Raw genomic sequence first — 20,038 nt, 5'->3', positions numbered from 1 at the left:
CCACACCAAACGCGATCACGACGCGCAGGTTAAAATATCAAAACAAACTCTGAACCAATTATATTAATTTGAGGACAGGTCGAAAAGCATTTATGTCAATTTAGCTAGCTAGTTTGCACTTGCTAGCTAATTTGTCCTATTTAGCTAGCTTGCTGTTGCTAGCTAATTTGTCCTGGGATATAAACATTGAGTTATTTTACCTGAAATGCACAATCTTTACTCTGCCAATTAATCCACACATAAAATGGTCAACCAAATCATTTCTAGTCATCTCTCCTCCCAGGCTTTTTCTTCTTTTGACTTTATGTTGCGATTGGCAACTTTCATAAATTAGGTGCATTACTGCCACTGACCTCGTTAGTCTTTCAGTCTCCCACGTGGGTATAACCAATGAGGTGACGGCACATGGGTACCTGCTTCTATAAACCAATGAGGAGATGGGAGAGGCAGGACTTGCAGCGCGATCTGCATCAGAAATAGAACAGACTTCAATTTTAGCCCTTGGCAACGCAGACAGGGGCAGTGGGTGCAATAATTGAATAACATTTATGTCTAAATTTATTTTGCAACGCTTGCCCACGTGACGTGAGTGGTGTAGTCAGCCTGTAAGAGTCAGAGACTGTAATCAACAGTCATTCCAGAATACACCACCCGACGGTGAACCATAGGGTTCAGGCCCATTTACTGCCTTTCATCACAGGAAATGAATCCAATATACGTGATGACCAGGAGTCAGTGACCACCAGTTTCTGAATTCAAGAAGAATAGAAACTGAAGAAGGGTAAAAGAATGTTCTAAAAGGAACTAGAGAGAGGGGAGGAGGAGGGGGCTTAATCTTTGCTGGACACAACAGGAAGCATGAGGCTGACGCTGAGCTTCCTTCATCCAGCAGCCAATCAAAGCATGCGAGGGAAGGTGGTCACAGCCACAAATAGAGTCCAGGGAAAGAATATGGGAGAGAGCTACATTGTTGTTTTCAAAGAGAACATAACTGGGAGTAAAAACACAGTGCATTTTTCAACTAAATAAAAGTCTGTTAAGCTCTTTAAGAGCCAGACCGCTGAGAAACTTAAGTGAGAATGTATTTTTTGCCCTTCGGGTTCCCCTGGGAGGTAGGCCCTGTTGTAATTTGAGAGGTCCTGTGTCTAAAGAGCCTGGGCGCTTATTTATAGTGAGTGACTGGCGGGACCTGGTGGATTCTGGAAGTGGAGTTGGCTGGTTTGTCAGCCGGAGTTAAGATGGATGGAGATGGAGACCGTGATGAATGCACGGACCGATGGATGATTGAATGGGTACTCAGTGGTTGGACAACAGAAAATCCCCCAAGGACTTGAGTTAAGTGGGGGTGCTCTAGAGAATAAGAAAAAAAGCTGAATTCAAGTCCTGGGCTCTTTAGCTTTTAAAGCACATGAGGGTCATGTCTGCCTCAGGGTAGTAGTGAGTTAAACTGTCCTTGACTACCGGGAGTCAATAGCCAACTAAAACAAATACAGGAGTGAGCAAAGGAGAGAGAGAGGGGAAGAAGTGAGCGAGGCGAAATGGCTAAAGGCTACCTACCGCATGCTTTGGGTCGGCTGGCGCCTAACTAAAATCGGCTAGGTGAACAAGCTCGCATACACCCTTAAAAGACCGGCAATAGTACGGTTTGTCCATCTTGAGAGCCATAGCAATCACGGACACTCTTACTGACAGTTGCGGCTGCTTCGTGCAGAGGTGGGACAAAGTCATTGTTTTACAAGTCACAAGTAAGTCTCAAGTCCCAAGTCAAGACAGGCAATTCTGAGTCAAGTCTCAAGTCCAAAACTTTGAGTTTTGAGTCCTAAACAAGTCATAATGTGCTCTTCACCAAATGTAATAGCAATTCATATTTTTAACAAGAGTAATAGTTAGTATATTACATTTACGCAAATCATGAATGATTTAAAAAATCTATATATTTATTACTTTCCAAATAAACTTTATATTTCCCTGGAAATACATGGGTAGCCATGAGAAAGGCCTCCCCCCCATTAGTGATCAACTATCGAGGACCGCTATGGGGCGCAATCGGGCGATGTAGGCTTGTACACAATCTCCCAACCTTAACACACACACACTCTGTGTGGTTACAGTAGGCTAACGTATGTCAATGGTTTTAGGAACAGCAGTAACATCAGGCAAGATTTAGGCTACCAACTGCCTTGCCAGTTGTAGCTCAATCTTGGGTGCAATGATCACGTTCCCACACTAATTGACTGTGCGGAGGCTCATTGATTTAACGTTATGTTAGCCTACATGCTATACTAGTAATGTTATAAATTATATAGCTGTCGGCTATATTAGCCACGACTTACCGTTCTTTGTGCAGCTTCAAACGTCGAACAAAGTTGGAAATTGTTGCGCCTCCGTCTGTAATTTTTTCCCTGCATGTCTTGCAAGCTGCAATCCGTTTTTTATAGAGCGTCGTCTTTATATCCGAAAATAATAATTTTGGGTATCATCTTTCCAAGAGCTCCATCTGAATTCACCCGCTGACGTTCCTCTGCACTGCCACACACATATTTTTCTCAGCTGGCACAATTTGATTGGCTGCTGTCCGATTCAAACTGTAATCCGTTAAATGAAGAATTGATGCGATGCACACTTTTTTTAATAGCATAATTTTTTATATTTGGGCTTGGGGAGGGTATCAAGTCAGGTCGAGTCAAAAGGCTCAAGTCCAAGTTAAGTCACGAGTCATTGGTATTAAAGTCAAAGTCGAGTTGCAAGTCATCCTATTTGTGACTCGAGTCCAAGTCATGTGACTCGAGTCCACACCTCTGGCTTCGTGTGATGTATTGTTGTCTCTACCTTCTTTCCCTTTGTGCTGTAGTCTGTGCCCAATAATGTTTGTACCATGTTGTGCTGCTGCCATGTTGTGTTGCTACCATGCTGTTTATGTAGTGTTGTGGTGTCTCTTGACGTGATGTGTGTTTTGTCCTACATTTTTATTTATTTTTAATCCCAGCCCCCATCCCCGGAGGAAGCCTTTTGCCTTTTGGTAGGCCGTCATTGTAAATAAGAACTTGTTCTAAACTGACTTAGCTAGTTAAATAAAAGGTTCAATTAAAAAATTAAGCCTGTATATACTTCCTCAAAATAGTCTGAATTAATAAAAGAAATAAAGAAATCGGGCATACATTTCTTCCAAGATCTTAGTCGCACAATTCTACATCTAACTAAGACATTAAGTGCAGTATTTCAAGTAAAAAACGTGCACGTGAAAATGAGTCTATCGTTGAACACTAACACTTCATTGAAGAATCCCTACTGTTAACCAATCTTCGACGAAGGGGCGTAGACTTCAGCTTCAGAATTTTTTTATGTGCACAAACAGCTAAAAAAAAAAAAAAACTTGCTGAAAGCCAAAACTAAACAAAAACTGTACAAAATGTCATCATACTATATGCACGAACTGTTACGAACTTTTTCAGATGAAAAGCGTGCTTATTGACAAAAATGTATTTTTGGCTCCCATTTTCAGTTGTTTTGCATCTCTGTAATTTCTACGTGTTGCCACTAATGCTGCATAAGCAGGACAACGTCTCAATGGTGTATTAGGGGGTGGTGGAGGAGTAGTTGAGTAGAACAAAGTGTCTCTCTGATGGGGGAGGTATGGTAGTAACATGAAGCCAGGGGGGTCACAGAGAGAGGAGGGGGGTGGAGAGAGGGGGATGGTGGGGGTCAAGGTGTGGGGTGTGCGGGTTAAGGTGTGGGGAAATAGTAAAAAGGATTAGCTGACCAATGGAGCAGATGTAAGGGAATTACATCTGTTTTACAATTCCACTTAGGCTTGCATCTGGTTTTTAACAAACACAATACATTCCCTAATCCCTTTCTCTTCACACTCCTCCTCCCTCGGGCTGCTCACAGAACAGGGAGTAGTGCAAATGGGAGAGAGAGGTACAAATAGGAAGAAAGAAGCCATCAAATCACATTTTATTGGTTACATACACGTGATTAGCAGATGTTACTGCGGGTGTGGCGAAATGCTTGTAAACTAACAATGCCATTAAAACAACCATCACACAAACCAACAGAGGTCTAACACTAAATAGATGTCCCGTGACCCGTCCTTCAACTACACTGCCCAAACAACAGCCACCACGGTCATCTAGGACACACTTCCTTTGTCTTTCCTTAAAGTCCAGGCTAGACATCCAGGTGGCAGTACATGCTGAATTCCAACAACATGTCTACTTCCTGTTAAGAGAGGCCAAATGAACCAATAAACAAAATTACTTATAAATCGGTGGAGTGAAAAAGGAGTGACTGCGGGCAACAATGGAAAACAATGGAGAGTGGCTGCGGATTAGGTGGCGTCCGGTTTCCGCTGGAGCCCGTCCTGTCCGGGGGGGGGGGGGGGGGGGGGGGGGTCTGAGCTCACACACCAGCAGCACAATACACAAATCTCCACGGCCCCACCACCACCACGTTGCACAGGAATGCCATACAGAGGAAATATGCACCCAAAACCTGCCCTGGAAATGGAGCTATGTGGCACCTGGGAGTACTTATATGGCTGGATACTGGTAGAATAATGGGACAAATGTCTTTGACTCATACAAATTCAACACTGAGACACCAAATGTTTATAACCAGTTATTATGCTGTTGGTATATATGCACTACTGTAAGATTTGATAGACATTTAAGTTATTGTTTTTGTCAGTCATACTGCACGATACCTCATTTTTCTTTACTTCTACATTGTCCTCATCTACAGTATTGTCCAAGTCCCAGAGTCCATTTCACCTCCCAGGATGCAATGCTCCACCCAGTCTGCAGTTATCTTATGGCTAGCAAGCCTAGACAAAGCTTATGTCATAACTTGAGTGCATTTCACATTACTTTTGGGTTGTAATAATATAATGCTTGCATGAATACCTTGCCAAATATATCCAAATGTCATTGTCACCAATCCATTGCATTACACTCAAAAATAAATTATAATTTAGATGCTAACGAATGCTAACTATAAGTTAGTTTGATGGTATGCTAGCACGCTAGTGCTACATCCGAAATAGTGTTTGCAACAATAACAGCAGTTTAATCTTAGCGACGATCTTAACATATAGTCCTGTTAGAACTCAACATTTATTATGAAATCACTACAAAATCCTAGTCTTTCATGATTGAAACCCTTATCTTTGGTGATAACATTAGCAATGCTAGCTAGCTAAGTAGCTAATCCTGCTGCATCTCAAAAATTAAAAAGTGTTAAACAATAACAGCCTTAACAATTGTCCAAGCCACAACACTGTAGACCTATTGGAACTAATAAAAAGTATAATATAATATACAAAAATATAGGCTATTTGGAAGGGAGCAATGGCTGCCGGAGCTGCAACTTCGGCGGTGAAGGTGGGAGTGGTTTCGAAGAATGGAATCATGGGAGCGTGAGTCTTGAACAGAAAAAAATTGAATAAGCCAACTATAAATATCATTCTATAGGTTATTGAGGATCCATTGAAAATATATATTTTTTACAGATGTTAGAGGAAGACCAGAGCACCATATACAGTGCATTCGGAAAGTATTCACACCCCTCCACTTTTACTTACAGCCTTCTTCTAAAATGGGTTAAATAAAACATTTTCCTCAATCTACACACAATACCCCATAACGACAAAGCGAAAACAAGCAAATTTGAGTTTAAAACAAAAACATCGCTAAATGATGAGGTACTTATCATGTTCAGTTTAATGGGCCGCAAAGGCTTGTGTTGATCGATTGGGACCAAGAACATCACTTACAGTGCCTTCGGAAAGTATTCAGACCCCTGGACTTTTCCCCCACATTGTTACTTTACAGCCTTAATCTAACATGGCAAAAATAAAAAATGTAATCAATCTACACAAAATACCCCATAATGACAAAGTGAACACAGGTTTTTAGAAATGTTTGCAAATGTATAAAAATAAAAAATAAACAGAAAAACCTTATTTACAGAAGCTTCAGACGCTTTGATATGAGACTCAAAATTGAGATCAGGTGCATCCTGTTTCCATTGATCATCCTTGAGATGTTGCTACAACTTGGAGTCCACCTGTGGTAAATTCAATTGATTGTACATCATTTGGAAAGGCACACCCCTGCCTATATAAAAAGGTCCCACAGTTGACAATGCATATCAGAGCAAAAACCAAGCCATGAGGTCGAAGGAATTGTCCGTAGAGCTCTGAGACAGGACTGTGTTGAGGCACAGATCTGGGGAAGGGTAACAAAACAATTATGCAGCATTGAAGGTCACCAAGAGCACAGTGGCTGCCATCATTCTTGAATGGAAGAAGTTTGGAACCACCAAGATTTCCTAGAGCTGTCCGCCCGGCCAAACTGAGCAATCGGGAGAGAAGGGCCTTGTTTAGGGAGCTGAACAAGAACCCGATGGTCACTCTGACAGAGCTCCAGAGTTCCTCTGTGGAGTTGGGAGAACCTTCCAGAAGGACAACCATCTCTGCAGCACTCCACCAAGTAGGCCTTTATGGTAGAGTGGCCAGACGGAAGCCACTCCTCAGCAAAAAAGGCACATGACAGCCCGCTTGGAGATTGCCAAAAAGGCATCTAAAGAACTCTCAGACCATGAGAAACAAGATTCTCTGGTCTGATGAAACCAAGATTGAACTCTTTGGCCTGAATGCCAAGCATCACGTCTGGAGGAAACCTGGCACCATCCCTACAGTGAAGCACGGTGGTAGAAGCATCGTGCTAAAGGGATGTTTTTCAGCGGCAGGGACTGAGAGACTAGTCAGGATCGAGGGAAATATGAACGGAGCAAAGTAAACAGAGATCCTTGATGAAAACCTTCTCCAGAGCACTCAGAACCTCAAACAGGGGCAGAAATTCACCTTCCAACAAGACAACAACCTTAAGCACACAGCCAAGACAACACAGGAGTGGCTTCGGGACAAGTCTCAATGTCCTTGAGTTGCCCAGCCAGAGCCCGGACTTGAACCCGATCGAACATCTCTGGAGAGACCTGAAAATAGCTGTGCAGCAACGCTCCCCATCCAACCTGACAGAGCTTGAGATGATCTGCAGATAAGAATGGAAGAAATTCCCCAAATACAGGTGTGCCAAGCTTGTAGCGTCATACCCAAGAAGACTTGAGGCTGTAATCAATGCCAAAGGTGCTTCAACAAAGTACTGAGTAAAGGGTCTGAATACTTATGTACATTTTATCCGTTTATTTTTTATACATTTGCAAATAAAAAACAAACAAAACAACTGTTTTTGCTTTGTCATTATGGGGTGTTGTGGGTAGATTAAAGAGAGAAAAAATTATTTAATCCATTTTAGAATAAGGCTGTAACATAAGAAAATAAAAGTCAAGCGGTCTGAATACTTTCCGAATGCACTGTAGCAGTCTGCAATCTGCAGTTGCTACATCCATTTTTGGACTTGTAAATGAATGATATGTCCCCATTGTAGACTATAAGCTTATAAATGCCTCATGAGCAAAGTTGACATGTTGCCGATGACATGAATGTCGATTAAGGAAGCCCCCCCCCGCACATCTCTGATTCAGGTGGGTTGGGTTAAACACATTTCAGTTGAATGCATTCAGTTGTTGTAACTGGCTAGGTATTCTCCTTTCCAGCTGTCGTACCCCATCAGGACCCGAAATATGAGCTTGTTTTACACCAATGTTTGTAAACAACGTACATTTAAAACACTATACATGGTTGGTTAAAACTATAAATTATAAACTATAAAACATCCATAGCTCAGTCTATGAATTTGAGATTAGTTACATCTTTCAAGCCCCATCCCTCCGCTTTTACCGAAACAGGGGTTGGGTCTATGCTGTTAGTTTTACCTGCTGATTACCCCTTTAACTGTACCGCTGGATCCTAAAATCAATAGGATTTGACATGTGACATTGTAACCACACCTTATAGGCCTATTGAATTCATGTAAAAGCAAAGGCTAAACTTGCGCCATCAATTCAAACGCACTAATTCAACAGCATCAGTGAAACATGTTTATAATTCACAATTTAGATAAATATTGGCCACTATGGCGTGAATTTTTTTAGGAATATTGACGGGTCCTACATTTATTCCAAATGGAGCTTCACCATGATAGCGCATGACACTGATGAGGCAATTTACTCAGAGTCCCTCCATTATCTAGCCCACGCTCTAAACCTCAGTTTGAGAGGTCGATATCAACTTGGCACAAGATCACAGAAACACATTCAATGTAATCACAGTCAATCTCCTGAAACCTCCCCATTTTCAAAGGTTAAGAAAGAAAGACTGATATGAACATCTGCTGAAAGTCCAAAAATAGCCCTCAATGAGGATTTATTTGACTATCAACACAATGCAATCATAGGCCAAGTAAATCCACAGTATCCATAATGATGACTCCTCTTAAGCTATGGATTCCATGGAGCGGAAAATAGTATATGTAACACTGTAGGCCTACGCACCCCATCTGATAAAGAACAAAACGTCACAAACCAGTCCCAGAGACGTTTCTTTCTGATTACAATAAACAAGTTGGTTCCAGCACCAGACTGCACGGCTGATATGTCGCACCAAAATAACAATTGTTCCGCTCTTCATAATGACTCTCTAGGGAGTAAACTGGGGTGAATCCTCTCTTTTTGTCAAGTATTCACTATCACCTGTGTCATATCAATGCTGTGATCCCAGTAGACATATTCAGAACATTAAAAAGTTTTTACATTTCAGTTTACATTTTATCTGGACAAAATGTGGACGTTTCTTGTCCAATATGTGAAGAATGGCAACTGTTTTTGCTGCATGTACAGCACAGGAGGTTGGTGGCACCTTAATTGGGGAGAATGGGCTCGTGTTAATGACTGGAGCGGAATAGTATGAAATACATGGTTTCCAGATGTTTGATGCCATTACATTTGCTCTATTCCGGCCATTATTATGAGCCAATATGAGACGGTGCCAACAGATATGGCAGCTCTGCTTCTAGCTCCTAAGCAGCAGTATTTCATTTTTCTGTGTGATATTTCTTACATTATTAGACCAGAAAGATTTTTGTGTTATTACATACAACTGGAAATTACTTTTGGATATCCCCAGCATTACTACCAAGACTATAACTTTCATGAAGTGCTTTGAGAGGCTAGTTAAGGATCATATCACCTCTACCTTCCTTGATACCTTAGATCCACAGACGATGCAATCGCCATCACACTGCCCTATTCCATTTGGACAAGAGGAATACGTAAACTAAGCAAAAAAAGAAACAGCCCTTTTCAGGACCCTGTCTTTCAAAGATAATTTGTAAAAATCCAAATAACGTCATAGATCTTCATTATAAAGGGATTAAACACTGTTTCCCATGCTTATTCAATAACCCATAAACAATTAAAGAACATGCACCTGTGGAACAGTTGTTAAGACACTAACAGCTTACAGACGGTAGGCAATTAAGGTCACACTTATGAAAACTTAGGACACCAAAGATGCCTTTCTACTGACTGAAAAACACCAAAAGAAAGATGCCCAGGGTCCGTGCTCATTTGCGTGAACGTGCCTTAGGCATGCTGCAAGGAGCCATGAGGACTGCAGATGTGGCCAGGGCAATAAATTGCAATGTCCGTACTGTGAGACACCTAAGACAGCGCTACAGGGAGACAGGACGGACAGCTGATGGTCCTCGCAGTGGCAGACCACGTGTAACAACACCTGCACAGGATCGGTACATCCGAACATCACACCTGCGGTACAGGATGGCAACAACAACTGCCCAAATTACACCAGGAACGCACAATCCCTCCATCAGTGCTCAGACTGTCCGCTATAGGCTGAGAAAAGCTGGACTGAGGGCTTGTAGGCTTGTTGTAATGGTCCACCCACACAGTGTGGTGAAGGAGCAACAGCACCTCTTCAACTAAATTTGGCTAAGACCAACAAACTATTACAATTGAGAGCATAATGTCGGGCTGTATCACTGCCTGGTAAGGCAAACTGCACCGCCCGCAACCGCAGGTCTCTCCTATGCGGTCTGCTCAACGAATCACCGGGGGCAAACTACCTGCCCTCCAGGACGCCGACAGCACCCGATGTCACAGGTAGGTCAAAAAGATTATCAAGGACATCAACTACCCAAGCCACGGCCTGTTCACACCAACTATCATCCAGAAGGCGAGGTCAGTACAGGTGCATCAAAGCTGGGACCGAGAGACGGAAAAACAGCTTAGGGCCATCAGACTTAAATAGCCATCACTAGCCGGCTTCCACAACCCTGCTGCCCTATATACATAGACTTGGAATCACTGGCCACTTTAATATTGTTTAAATAATGTTTTCACATCTTATATGTATATACTGTATTTTAGTCAAAGCCACTACAACATTGCTCAATCTAATATTTATATATTTCTTAATTCTGTTCTTTTACATGTGTGTATTGTTGTGAATCGTTTTTCAATACTACTGCACTGTTGGAGCTAGGAACACAAGCATTTCGCTACATCTGCAATAACATCTGCTAAATGTGTATGTGACCAATAAAAATGTGATTTGATTCTGACCTCAGCAGCCTCCTGTGATGTACAGTATGTGTATCCCTACCAAACTACGGTACACAGATCAGGGATACTTTTCAAATGTAGCGTCTGTTTATTATTTTTGGAGACAGTTGTCAAATAAGCAAAACATACTTGTTTTATTTACTGGCATACACAGAACAGCACAAAGTCTAAATAGTCACATCTGGGTCGTGTGAAACGGGATGTTGCGATTCAATTGGTGTCACATTCAGTAGATGCACCCAGACCAACCATAATAATATCTTCATCATCCAGAGAGCAATAGAAAAATGTTGTCTTGTAGCTGGTTCCATGAGGGAATAGTCAGTAATAATGTTACTTTTGATCATAAAACTTACAGGAGAGTTGGAAAATGGAATTAGAAGGGGGGGGTAGAGCCTGGGAGCAATAAAAGAGATTACGAGAGAGAAAAAATTAAATAGAACGAGCAAAAGAAATGAGGATAGGAAGACAAAGACGCAGGCAGAACCAGTAGTTACTGCACATAAAGCACACACACCCAAGTCAATTACTACCCATAAAGTCATTCACCACACGGCAGGCACAGTCATGCAGCTTCAATTTAGTCACCGACATCAGTTTAGGAGAGAGGAAAACTAGGCCTAGATTACTGGAAAAGGGAAATCCTCCGTTGGGAGAAAATAACCCTAACAGAACTAATTTACTGGTTCCCTCAGGATTTTTCCCACAGACAAAAAAAAGAGCTCAACAACATTCAGACTGTGTGTAAACAAGAGCATTTAGATACTGAGTGTGCGTCTCAAATGTGCGTCTCAAATGGCCCTGGTCAAAAGTAGTGCAGTTCATAGGGAATAGGATGCCATTTGGAATGCAGGTCAAGTTGGCCTTAAGACATATTTGCCCAGCTCTGGGATGAGTGTACATATGGCTTTAATGTGGGTGACAGGGTGTGGGCACGGTCAGCTCGACACAATCCAAGGAGCAGCCAGGTCAAATGTGTGTCTTTGTGTGGTAACACAAAGTTTGTGTTCCTTTCTGCCAGCAAAGATTATGTGTAAAGAAAGGCATTCTTAGAGGGTAGGAAGCATGAATTTTTACTCAACACAGTGTGGTCAAAGACTTAGTTGTAGTCACGATCTGGTAACCTATAACTATACTGAACAAAAATATAAATGTAACACGTAAAGTGTTGGTCTCATGTTTCATGAGCTGAAATTAAAAGATCCCAGAAATATTCCATATCCAAAAAAAGCTTATTTCTTAATTTTGTGCACAAATGTATTTACATCCCTGTTAGTGAGCATTTCTCCTTTCCCAAGATAATCCATCCACCTGACAGGTGTGGCATATCAATAAGCTAATTGAACAGCATTACCATTACACGGGTGCACCTTGTGCTGGGGACAATAAAAGGCAACTCGAAAATGTGCAGTTTTGTCACACAACACAATGCCACAGATTTCTCAAGTTAAGGGAGTTTGCACTTGGCATGCTGACTGCAGGAATGTCCATCAGAGCTGTTGCCAGATACAGTGGGGCAAAAAAGTATTTAGTCAGCCACCAATTGTGCAAGTTCTCCCACTTAAAAAGATGAGAGATGCCTGTAATTTTCATCATAGGTACACTTCAACTAATCCAGAAAATCACATTGTAGGATTTGTAATGAATTTATTTGCAAATGATGGTGTAAAACAAGTATTTGGTCACCTACAAACAAGCAAGATTTCTGGCTCTCACAGACCTGTAACTTCTTTAAGAGGCTCCTCTGTCCTCCACTCATTACCTGTATTAATGGCACCTGTTTGAACTTGTTATCAGTATAAAAGACACCTGTCCACAACCTCAAACAGTCACACTCCAAACTCCACTATGGCCAAGACCAAAGAGCTGTCAAAGGACACCAGAAACAAAATTGTAGACCTGCACCAGGCTGGGAAGACTGAATCTGCAATAGGTAAGCAGATTGGTTTGAAGAAATCAACTGTGGGAGCAATTATTAGGAAATGGAAGACATACAAAACCACTGATAATCTCCCTCGATCTGGGGCTCCACGCAAGATCTCACCCCGTGGGGTCAAAATGATCACAAGAACAGTGAGCAAAAATCCCAGAACCACACGGGGGGACCTAGTGAATGACCTGCAGAGAGCTGGGACCAAAGTAACAAAGCCTACCATCAGTAACACACTACGCCGCCAGGGACTCAAATCCTGCAGTGCCAGACATGCCCCCCTGCTTACGCCAGTACATGTCCAGGCCCATCTGAAGTTTGTTAGAGAGCATTTGGATGATCCAGAAGAAGATAGGGAGAATGTCATATGGGCAGATGAAACCAAAATATAACTTTTTGGTAGAAACTCAACTCGTCGTGTTTAGAGGACAAAGAATGCTGAGTTGCATCCAAAGAACACCATACCTACTGTGAAGCATGGGGGTGGAAACATCATGCTTTGGGGCTGTTTTTCTGCAAAGGGACCAGGACGACTGATCTGTGTAAAGGAAAGAATGAATGGGGCCATGTATCGTGAGATTTTGAGTGAAAACCTCCTTCCATCAGCAAGGGCATTGAAGATGAAACGTGGCTGGGTCTTTCAGCATGACAATGATCCCAAACCCGGGCAACGAAGGAGTGGCTTCGTAAGAAGCATTTCAAGGTCCTGGAGTGGCCTAGCCAGTCTCCAGATCTCAACCCCATAGAAAATCTTTGGAGGGAGTTGAAAGTCCGTGTTGCCCAGCAACAGCCCCAAAACATCACTGCTCTAGAGGAGATCTGCATGGAGGAATGGGCCAAAATACCAGCAACAGTGTGTGAAAACCTTGTGAAGACTTACAGAAAACGTTTAGGGTATATAACAAAGTATTCAGATAAACTTTTGTTATTGATCAAATACTTATTTTCCACCATAATTTGCAAATAAATTCATTAAAAATCCTACAATGTGATTTATTGGATATTTTTTTCTCATTGTCTGTCATAGTTGAAGTGTACCTATGATGACAATTACAGGCCTCTCTCATCTTTTTAAGTGGGAGAACTTGCACAATTGGTGGCTGACTAAATACTTTTTTGCCCCACTGTAAATTAACATTCAATTATCTACTATAAGCCACTGTCATTTTAAAGAATTTGGCAGTATGTCCAACTGGCCTCACAACCACTGACCAGGTTTAACCACGCCAGACCAGGACCTCCACATCTGGCTTCTTCACCTGCGGGATCATCTGAGACCCACCACCCGTCTGGGATTGCACAACCGAAGAATTTCTGCAAAAACTGTCAGAAACCATCTCAGGGAAACTCATCTGCGTGCTCGTCATCCTGACCAGGGTGTTGACCTGACTGCAGTTTATCATCGTAACCGACTTCAGTGGGCAAATGCTCACCTTCAATGGCCACTGGTATGCCAGACAAGTGTGCTCTTCACAGATGAATCCCAGTTTTAACTGTACCGGGCAGATGGCTTTGTGGGGGAAAGCGGTTTGCTGATGTCAACGTGAACAGAGTGCCCCATGGTGGCGGTGGGTTATGGTATAGGCAGCCATAAGCTATGGACAACAAATACAATGAAATTTTATCGAAGGCCATTTGATTGCACAGATACCGTGAAGTGATCCAGAGGCCCATTGTTGTGCCATACATCCGCCACAATCACCTTATGTTTCAGTACAATAATGCACAGCCCCATGTCGCAAAGACCTGTACACAATTCCTCGAAGCTGAAAAAGTCCCAGTTCTTCCATAGCCTCCATACTCAGCAGACATGTCACCCACTGAGCATGTTTGCGACGTGTACGACAGCGTGTTCTAGTTCCTGCCAATACCAAACAACTTCACAAATCCATTGAAGAGGAGTGGGACAACATTCAACAGGGCACAATCAACAGCCTGATCAACTCTATGCGAAGAAGATGTGTCAGGCTGCATGACGCAAATGATGGCCACACCAGATAGACTGTTTTTATTTAATGGTATTCCCTGTCATGTGAAATCCATATATCAGGGCCTAATTAATTAATTTCAATTGACAAATGTCCTTATATGAATTGTAACTCAGTAAAATCTTTGAAATTGTTGCATGTTGCGTTTATATTTTTGTTCAGTGTACAAACAGTGGTTTGAGAATTTTACATATTTCTTAACTTATTTCCGGATAGCTTCAGAACTACCCACAATGCACTATTTCTCAACATCATTTGGAGAACCGGTGCTACCTAGCTAGTTCCAGCTGGCTAACGTTAGCTACTCGCTATGCTAGCATGTAATTACATTCCAAACCAAGTGTTGGTGCTGGTGAAAATCTACAAAGAAACCATATAACTTCATGCGAAAGATCTCTTCTCCTGTGCGTTTAGTAGTGGTAGTCAAGCGAGCATTGTAGTAGTTTTCCGTCATTCGTAGCTAGTGCAGTAATACCCACATATTGCCATAATATCCACAAGGACGGAGTTACGACTCAGAAATTAGAAGCTAGCTTTGAAGCGGGACCGGTTTATTCGGTTTTGGAATGAGACTGACTGAAACCAGGTGCTGTGCCGAGCGTGAGGCCTGCAACCTCTATTTCCTACCGACCTACTGGTACATCGCGAGAGTCTGCAGTGATGGAGATAAACCGGTTAAATTCAATGTGGATTAGCTGACTCTCCCTCGGCTGGTGAAATGGCCTCTCCTTCTGAAGGCCTCTCATTGGCTCTTTAACTTAGGTAGCTAATTTAGCGTCAATTGGTAAGTCTCTGCTCTCTCTACTTTATATCTGATGGCAATTTTTGTTTTTGTGTTCTGTGGGTTCCAGCTTGTGCTAGACTAGTTGTTGTCTGGCTTACTACTCAGCTATGTTGAATGTGGTGGTTGGCTAGCTAGCAGGCTAAAATAAACTTTAGCAGGATGGCTTTCTTGCTAGCTAAGATAACGGCATATACTGGTAACATTATTTGATAATTGGTTAGATGGGGTTATGCATTTAGGAAACTTTGGTTTACTTTAATATAGCTGTAAGCTAGGTGTCGATAGCAACTGGCTGACTCACACAGTGCTAACATAAGTTAGCAGGCTGGTAGGCCTAACGTAAGTAGGCTAGTTGGCTAGCAACCTTGCAAGCTGATATGTAACAATACATTCATAAAGTAGTAGCTTGCAAATAGGCAGAAAATTTGAGTGCAAACGATTTGTTTAATTATAAATTATTTCTGTTGGAGTTTATATTATAGGGAATAGTCTGGCTTGCCAGGTTATCCATATTACGTCACACCACGCAAATGTTTTTCCAGCATAACTTCAGCATTCTGATCAGTTTTATGTAATAACTCGAAAAATAGAAAAGTGAAATGTAACTTTGCATTGGGACTTTTGATGCGCATTCTAATGCTAATCCATATGTTACAAGTGATTACATTTATGCTACTTACCCTTTAAGGAAGAAAACTGTCAATGTCAACAGTGAGTCAACTGGAGCACACTGCATGGGGTGGAAGAGGGTGTGTGTGTATATGTCTTTGCGTGTGCATTTGATGTACTGCATGCACAGTTTTATCTGTGTACGTTTCCACACCTAATGCCAAGCTCATTCACCTTACATGGTAGCTTTCTGTATTCAACCTGTATTCAGCCTCAATAAATTTTTTCTGTAAGGTGGGAGCAGGAGTGCGTCCCAAATTGCATCCTATTCCCTATGTATAGGGCTGTGGTCAAAAGTAGTGCACTATATAGGGAATAGGGTTCTATTTGGGACACAGCCCAGGAGTTTTCCATAGGGAATTCCTCAGACCTGCAGTAATCTGGGAGTAACTGGAAGAGGAATGCAGTGGAGAATGGGAAGGGGAGGGTGAGAGGAGCCAGTGCCTACAGCTCAACACTGCACCTCATTGTTCTCCTACCTTTACATTCCATTCCTCACTTCTTTTTTAATTTTTTTATCACACACACACACACACACACACACACACACACACACACACACACACACACACACACACACACACACACACACACACACACACACACACACACACACACACACACACACACACACACACACACACACACACACCCAATTGAGGGGAAACAGATTGTGTGTGTGTGTGTGTGTGTGTCTTCCAAAATCAGTGGTGTAGCAACATGCTTAATGTTCCGGTGATGGGAGTTTTGTGGTGCCACATCGCGGAACAGCTCCTAACAGGCCTGAGCATGCCAACATGCTCACTCTCTCTCTCTCTCTCTCACCCTGCTGCAGTCACACACAAAAACACTCACATGGTGAAACCTAGTCTCTTACAGCAGATATGAGAGAGAGAGGGAGAGAAGGAATGCCCAATGACTTAAGGAATGACAATTTCTCTGATGCATGTAACGAAGAAAGCCAGAGAACTGAAATTGAATTGAAATTGAATTGATAACCAGACAGGCTTTTTCTCTTCCACCTCTCTACCCTCCTCTTACCTTGCAGAAGTCAATACACCACCAGTACAGTTTCAGAGTGACTTCTGCCTCTCCAGTCTTTGAGCAACATCTGTCATTTCGGCAGGACTGAGGAGATGTAGACTAGAGGGCCTCTGATGAGGACTCGAATGCAACTTGGTGGCAACATGACTACAAAGCCCAGGTAAGACTACGTATGAGTATTTAAGATAAGAGAAGGCTTACAAGGGCCAAAGGTCCTGATACAAATGGCTACTAACAAGAGTGGGTGACCTCAAACACTTTTCAGTTATGGAATGATGCCGAGAATCAGATTTTCCACTTTAAAATGCATGTCAAACAAAAACAAATGATTGTAAAGTTAAACAAACCAGCCAAATATGCACAATGATGACATTGAACAATTTCCACTAAAAATGTAACATAAATGCATTTACATGAAGAACAGTGCAGATGCAAAGTTTGGGAACAGAATGACTGTTTGTGCTGTTTGTTCCGTCATTCTGTTACCAAACTTTGCATTTGCGCTGTTCTTTAAGTAAATGTGTTTTGTAAAATTCTGTGGAAATTGTAAAAAAATTGTTCAAGTGAAAAATCGGAGTCTCAGCATCATTATGTTACTGTGGAATTGCCTTTTAAATATTAGCATTTTTTATAGCCAACACAAATTAAAAAACATAACTCACACTCACAAGCCCCCACACACATACACAGCATTAGAATCCATGATGCGAGAGAGGAAAGACTCTCAGACCACCAGCCAACAAAGGAACATAAACCTTACCTCGGCATGTGCCGTTGACGGCCTCGTAGCCGGGCCTGCATTGGCACTGTCCGACGGGCACCACCCACTCTCCATCCACCGTGCAGTAGATGCGGGGCGTCTCCTCGCTCACAGCATTCTCTACGCAGCCCCCCGCCACCTCCCTCAGGGCCTGGTTCTCCCCCCCCCCTGCCACTGTTTCAGGGAAGGCTGCCAGGCTTTTGACAGTGGCCGGGCAGGTCTTGTAGTAGACCCTGACAGAGAGCAGCGCCACACAGGCCCCGATGTCTTGGAAGGCAAGGTAGAACCCTTTCCTGCTGAGGCTCTCCACCACCCGCGTCTCTGTGTTGATGTGCAGCTCATTGCGGCTGGTGATCTCGTCGGGTGCGATGGTTGCCACCTTCTTGAACTGGCCCTTGCGGAAGTTGGTGCCGATATCAGCGTCCGACTCAGAGGAGAACAGGTTGAAGGTCTCCTTGCAGGTAAGCGATGAGCCGTCGAACGAGTTGCAGTCACGCACGATGAACTGCAGCTCCACGAAGACTCTAGAGGCTGACGGGCGGCGCTGGATGAAGGTGGTGCGCAGCCAGTTGTCCTGCTCACGCTCGCCCACGTTACACACCGAGTAGGTATAGAACTGTGAGCCGTTGAGAGTCCTCTGGACCACCTCCCACTGAAACAACCACACAGACAGACTATCAGGGATTCAGTCAAACACTTACTCTGGGGGATACATTTTGAGCAAAGTTCAAATGTTCAATGCTTATTGGGGGTTCCCTACTGCCCATGTTGACATTTTAAATTCTAATGGGGGTGCCTTGATTTGTTATAGGAGTGACTAGCACCCCTGTAATTTTAACCCTGGAGGCAAAGGGAAAGTGAGTGAGGGAGACCCCAAAGGAACATATCAAGACATAAGTGGCGAGAAAAGTCCAGAGGTCTTAGCGAAGGAATGAAGCCCACTGATTTTTACAATACTATTGAAATACCCCTGAGGCCTGTCAACAATGAGGCTTCTTATGCAAGATGTTGATCCATGTATCCAACTCTTGCTGCCACAGCAGTTAGACATTTTAGTGAGAAGTCTTCCAACTAGGGCTGTGGCGGTCACGAAATTTCATCAGCCGGGGATTGTCAAGCAAATACCTGTCGGTCTCACGGTAATTGACCGTTAATTAGCAAACACATTTAGCATCTCCTGGCTTCCACACAAAAAAGTTGAATAAATCCATGTAATCTAGCCTACACCTTCACAATAAATCCATTATTTGCATGATTAAGCATGATATGAAGAAATGTAGTTCATTTCAGAAGAAAAGAATAGCATACTCTGAGTTGTCCTTATGTTAGGTCCTGATCTGGTTATGCCAAATGGCTGTGGGCTAGTTCATTTAGCAGACAAGATTTGTTTATAATTCCGTGGCATTATTTTATAGTATGAAGGATACAATTGAACAAACCTGTATAAAAAAATGTATATTTTCTCCAAGCGATTTGAGGGAGTGCGCACATGCGGCTATTCTGTGTTGAGCGGTTAACAAAGAAATAGGTACTCCTATATGCTTAATTTAGAGAAGCCTAATTACCATGACTAAATGGTCATGTGGAATTTGACTGCCTTCATGACTCGTGACCGCCGGTGTGGCGGTAATACGGTCACCGCAACAGCCCTACTTCTAACATGCTTCAGCGTAATAGTGGATGCTCAAATACATTTGGCCCCACGGGTGGCTGAGCCTGTGGTTTGTTCTCTGCATGTTACCACTATGCTATTTATTAAAAGAATGTGCTTTGTTGGCTGACTGTGTGGCATCACATATAAACGGAGGCATGCAACACGAGAGCAAGCAGCTCCATAAAACTATTGCAAAATGTTTTAATGGGTGATTCAAACGTGGTAGAAACATTTTGAATTATAATACATGATATCATAATTATCTTGATACGTGTCAATTTGGTCTACAATTAAGTGCTATAAAAACATAAAATATTGTAAAATAACAACTATTCAGGCTTTCAATTAACTTTATCTTCCTGGTCTATACAGTTGTTGAACTTCAGCAAGATTGTGCCAGGTGAAATTCAACAACTGTTAGTACACAATTGAAGACACTATTTTGAGGAATTTTAAGATAGGATTATGTATGTTCAGCATGCCCAAATTTGCCTTTGAGTCATCAACCCATCAAATAGACCAACTTGTAATTATTTGCATGCAACTGAATGACCACTCAAATGTTAATGACACAAAATTGGGCCCAAGCACGCATGACACAAAAGCAAACGATAAGAAAAAAACCAACAATCTGTTTTACTGTGATGAAAGAACCCATTTTCTACTT

The 20,038-nt window shown here is 42.4% G+C and overlaps 1 protein-coding gene across 1 annotated transcript in view; it reads right to left on the bottom strand.

Annotated features, from left to right (window-relative positions):
- LOC139416576 (ephrin type-A receptor 2-like) overlaps positions 1–20,038 on the bottom strand; it is a 38,936-nt gene that overhangs the window by 17,001 nt on the left and 1,897 nt on the right. Inside the window, exon 3 of the mRNA XM_071165401.1 lies at positions 17,718–18,369. Coding sequence (XP_071021502.1) covers positions 17,718–18,369 — 652 coding nt within the window. The remainder of the gene's footprint in view (positions 1–17,717; positions 18,370–20,038) is intronic.

Source organism: Oncorhynchus clarkii, chromosome 9 (genome assembly GCF_045791955.1).
Source record: "Oncorhynchus clarkii lewisi isolate Uvic-CL-2024 chromosome 9, UVic_Ocla_1.0, whole genome shotgun sequence".
Classification (NCBI taxonomy): Eukaryota; Metazoa; Chordata; class Actinopteri; order Salmoniformes; family Salmonidae; genus Oncorhynchus; species Oncorhynchus clarkii.
This window is presented reverse-complemented; position numbering and strand designations above follow the sequence as displayed.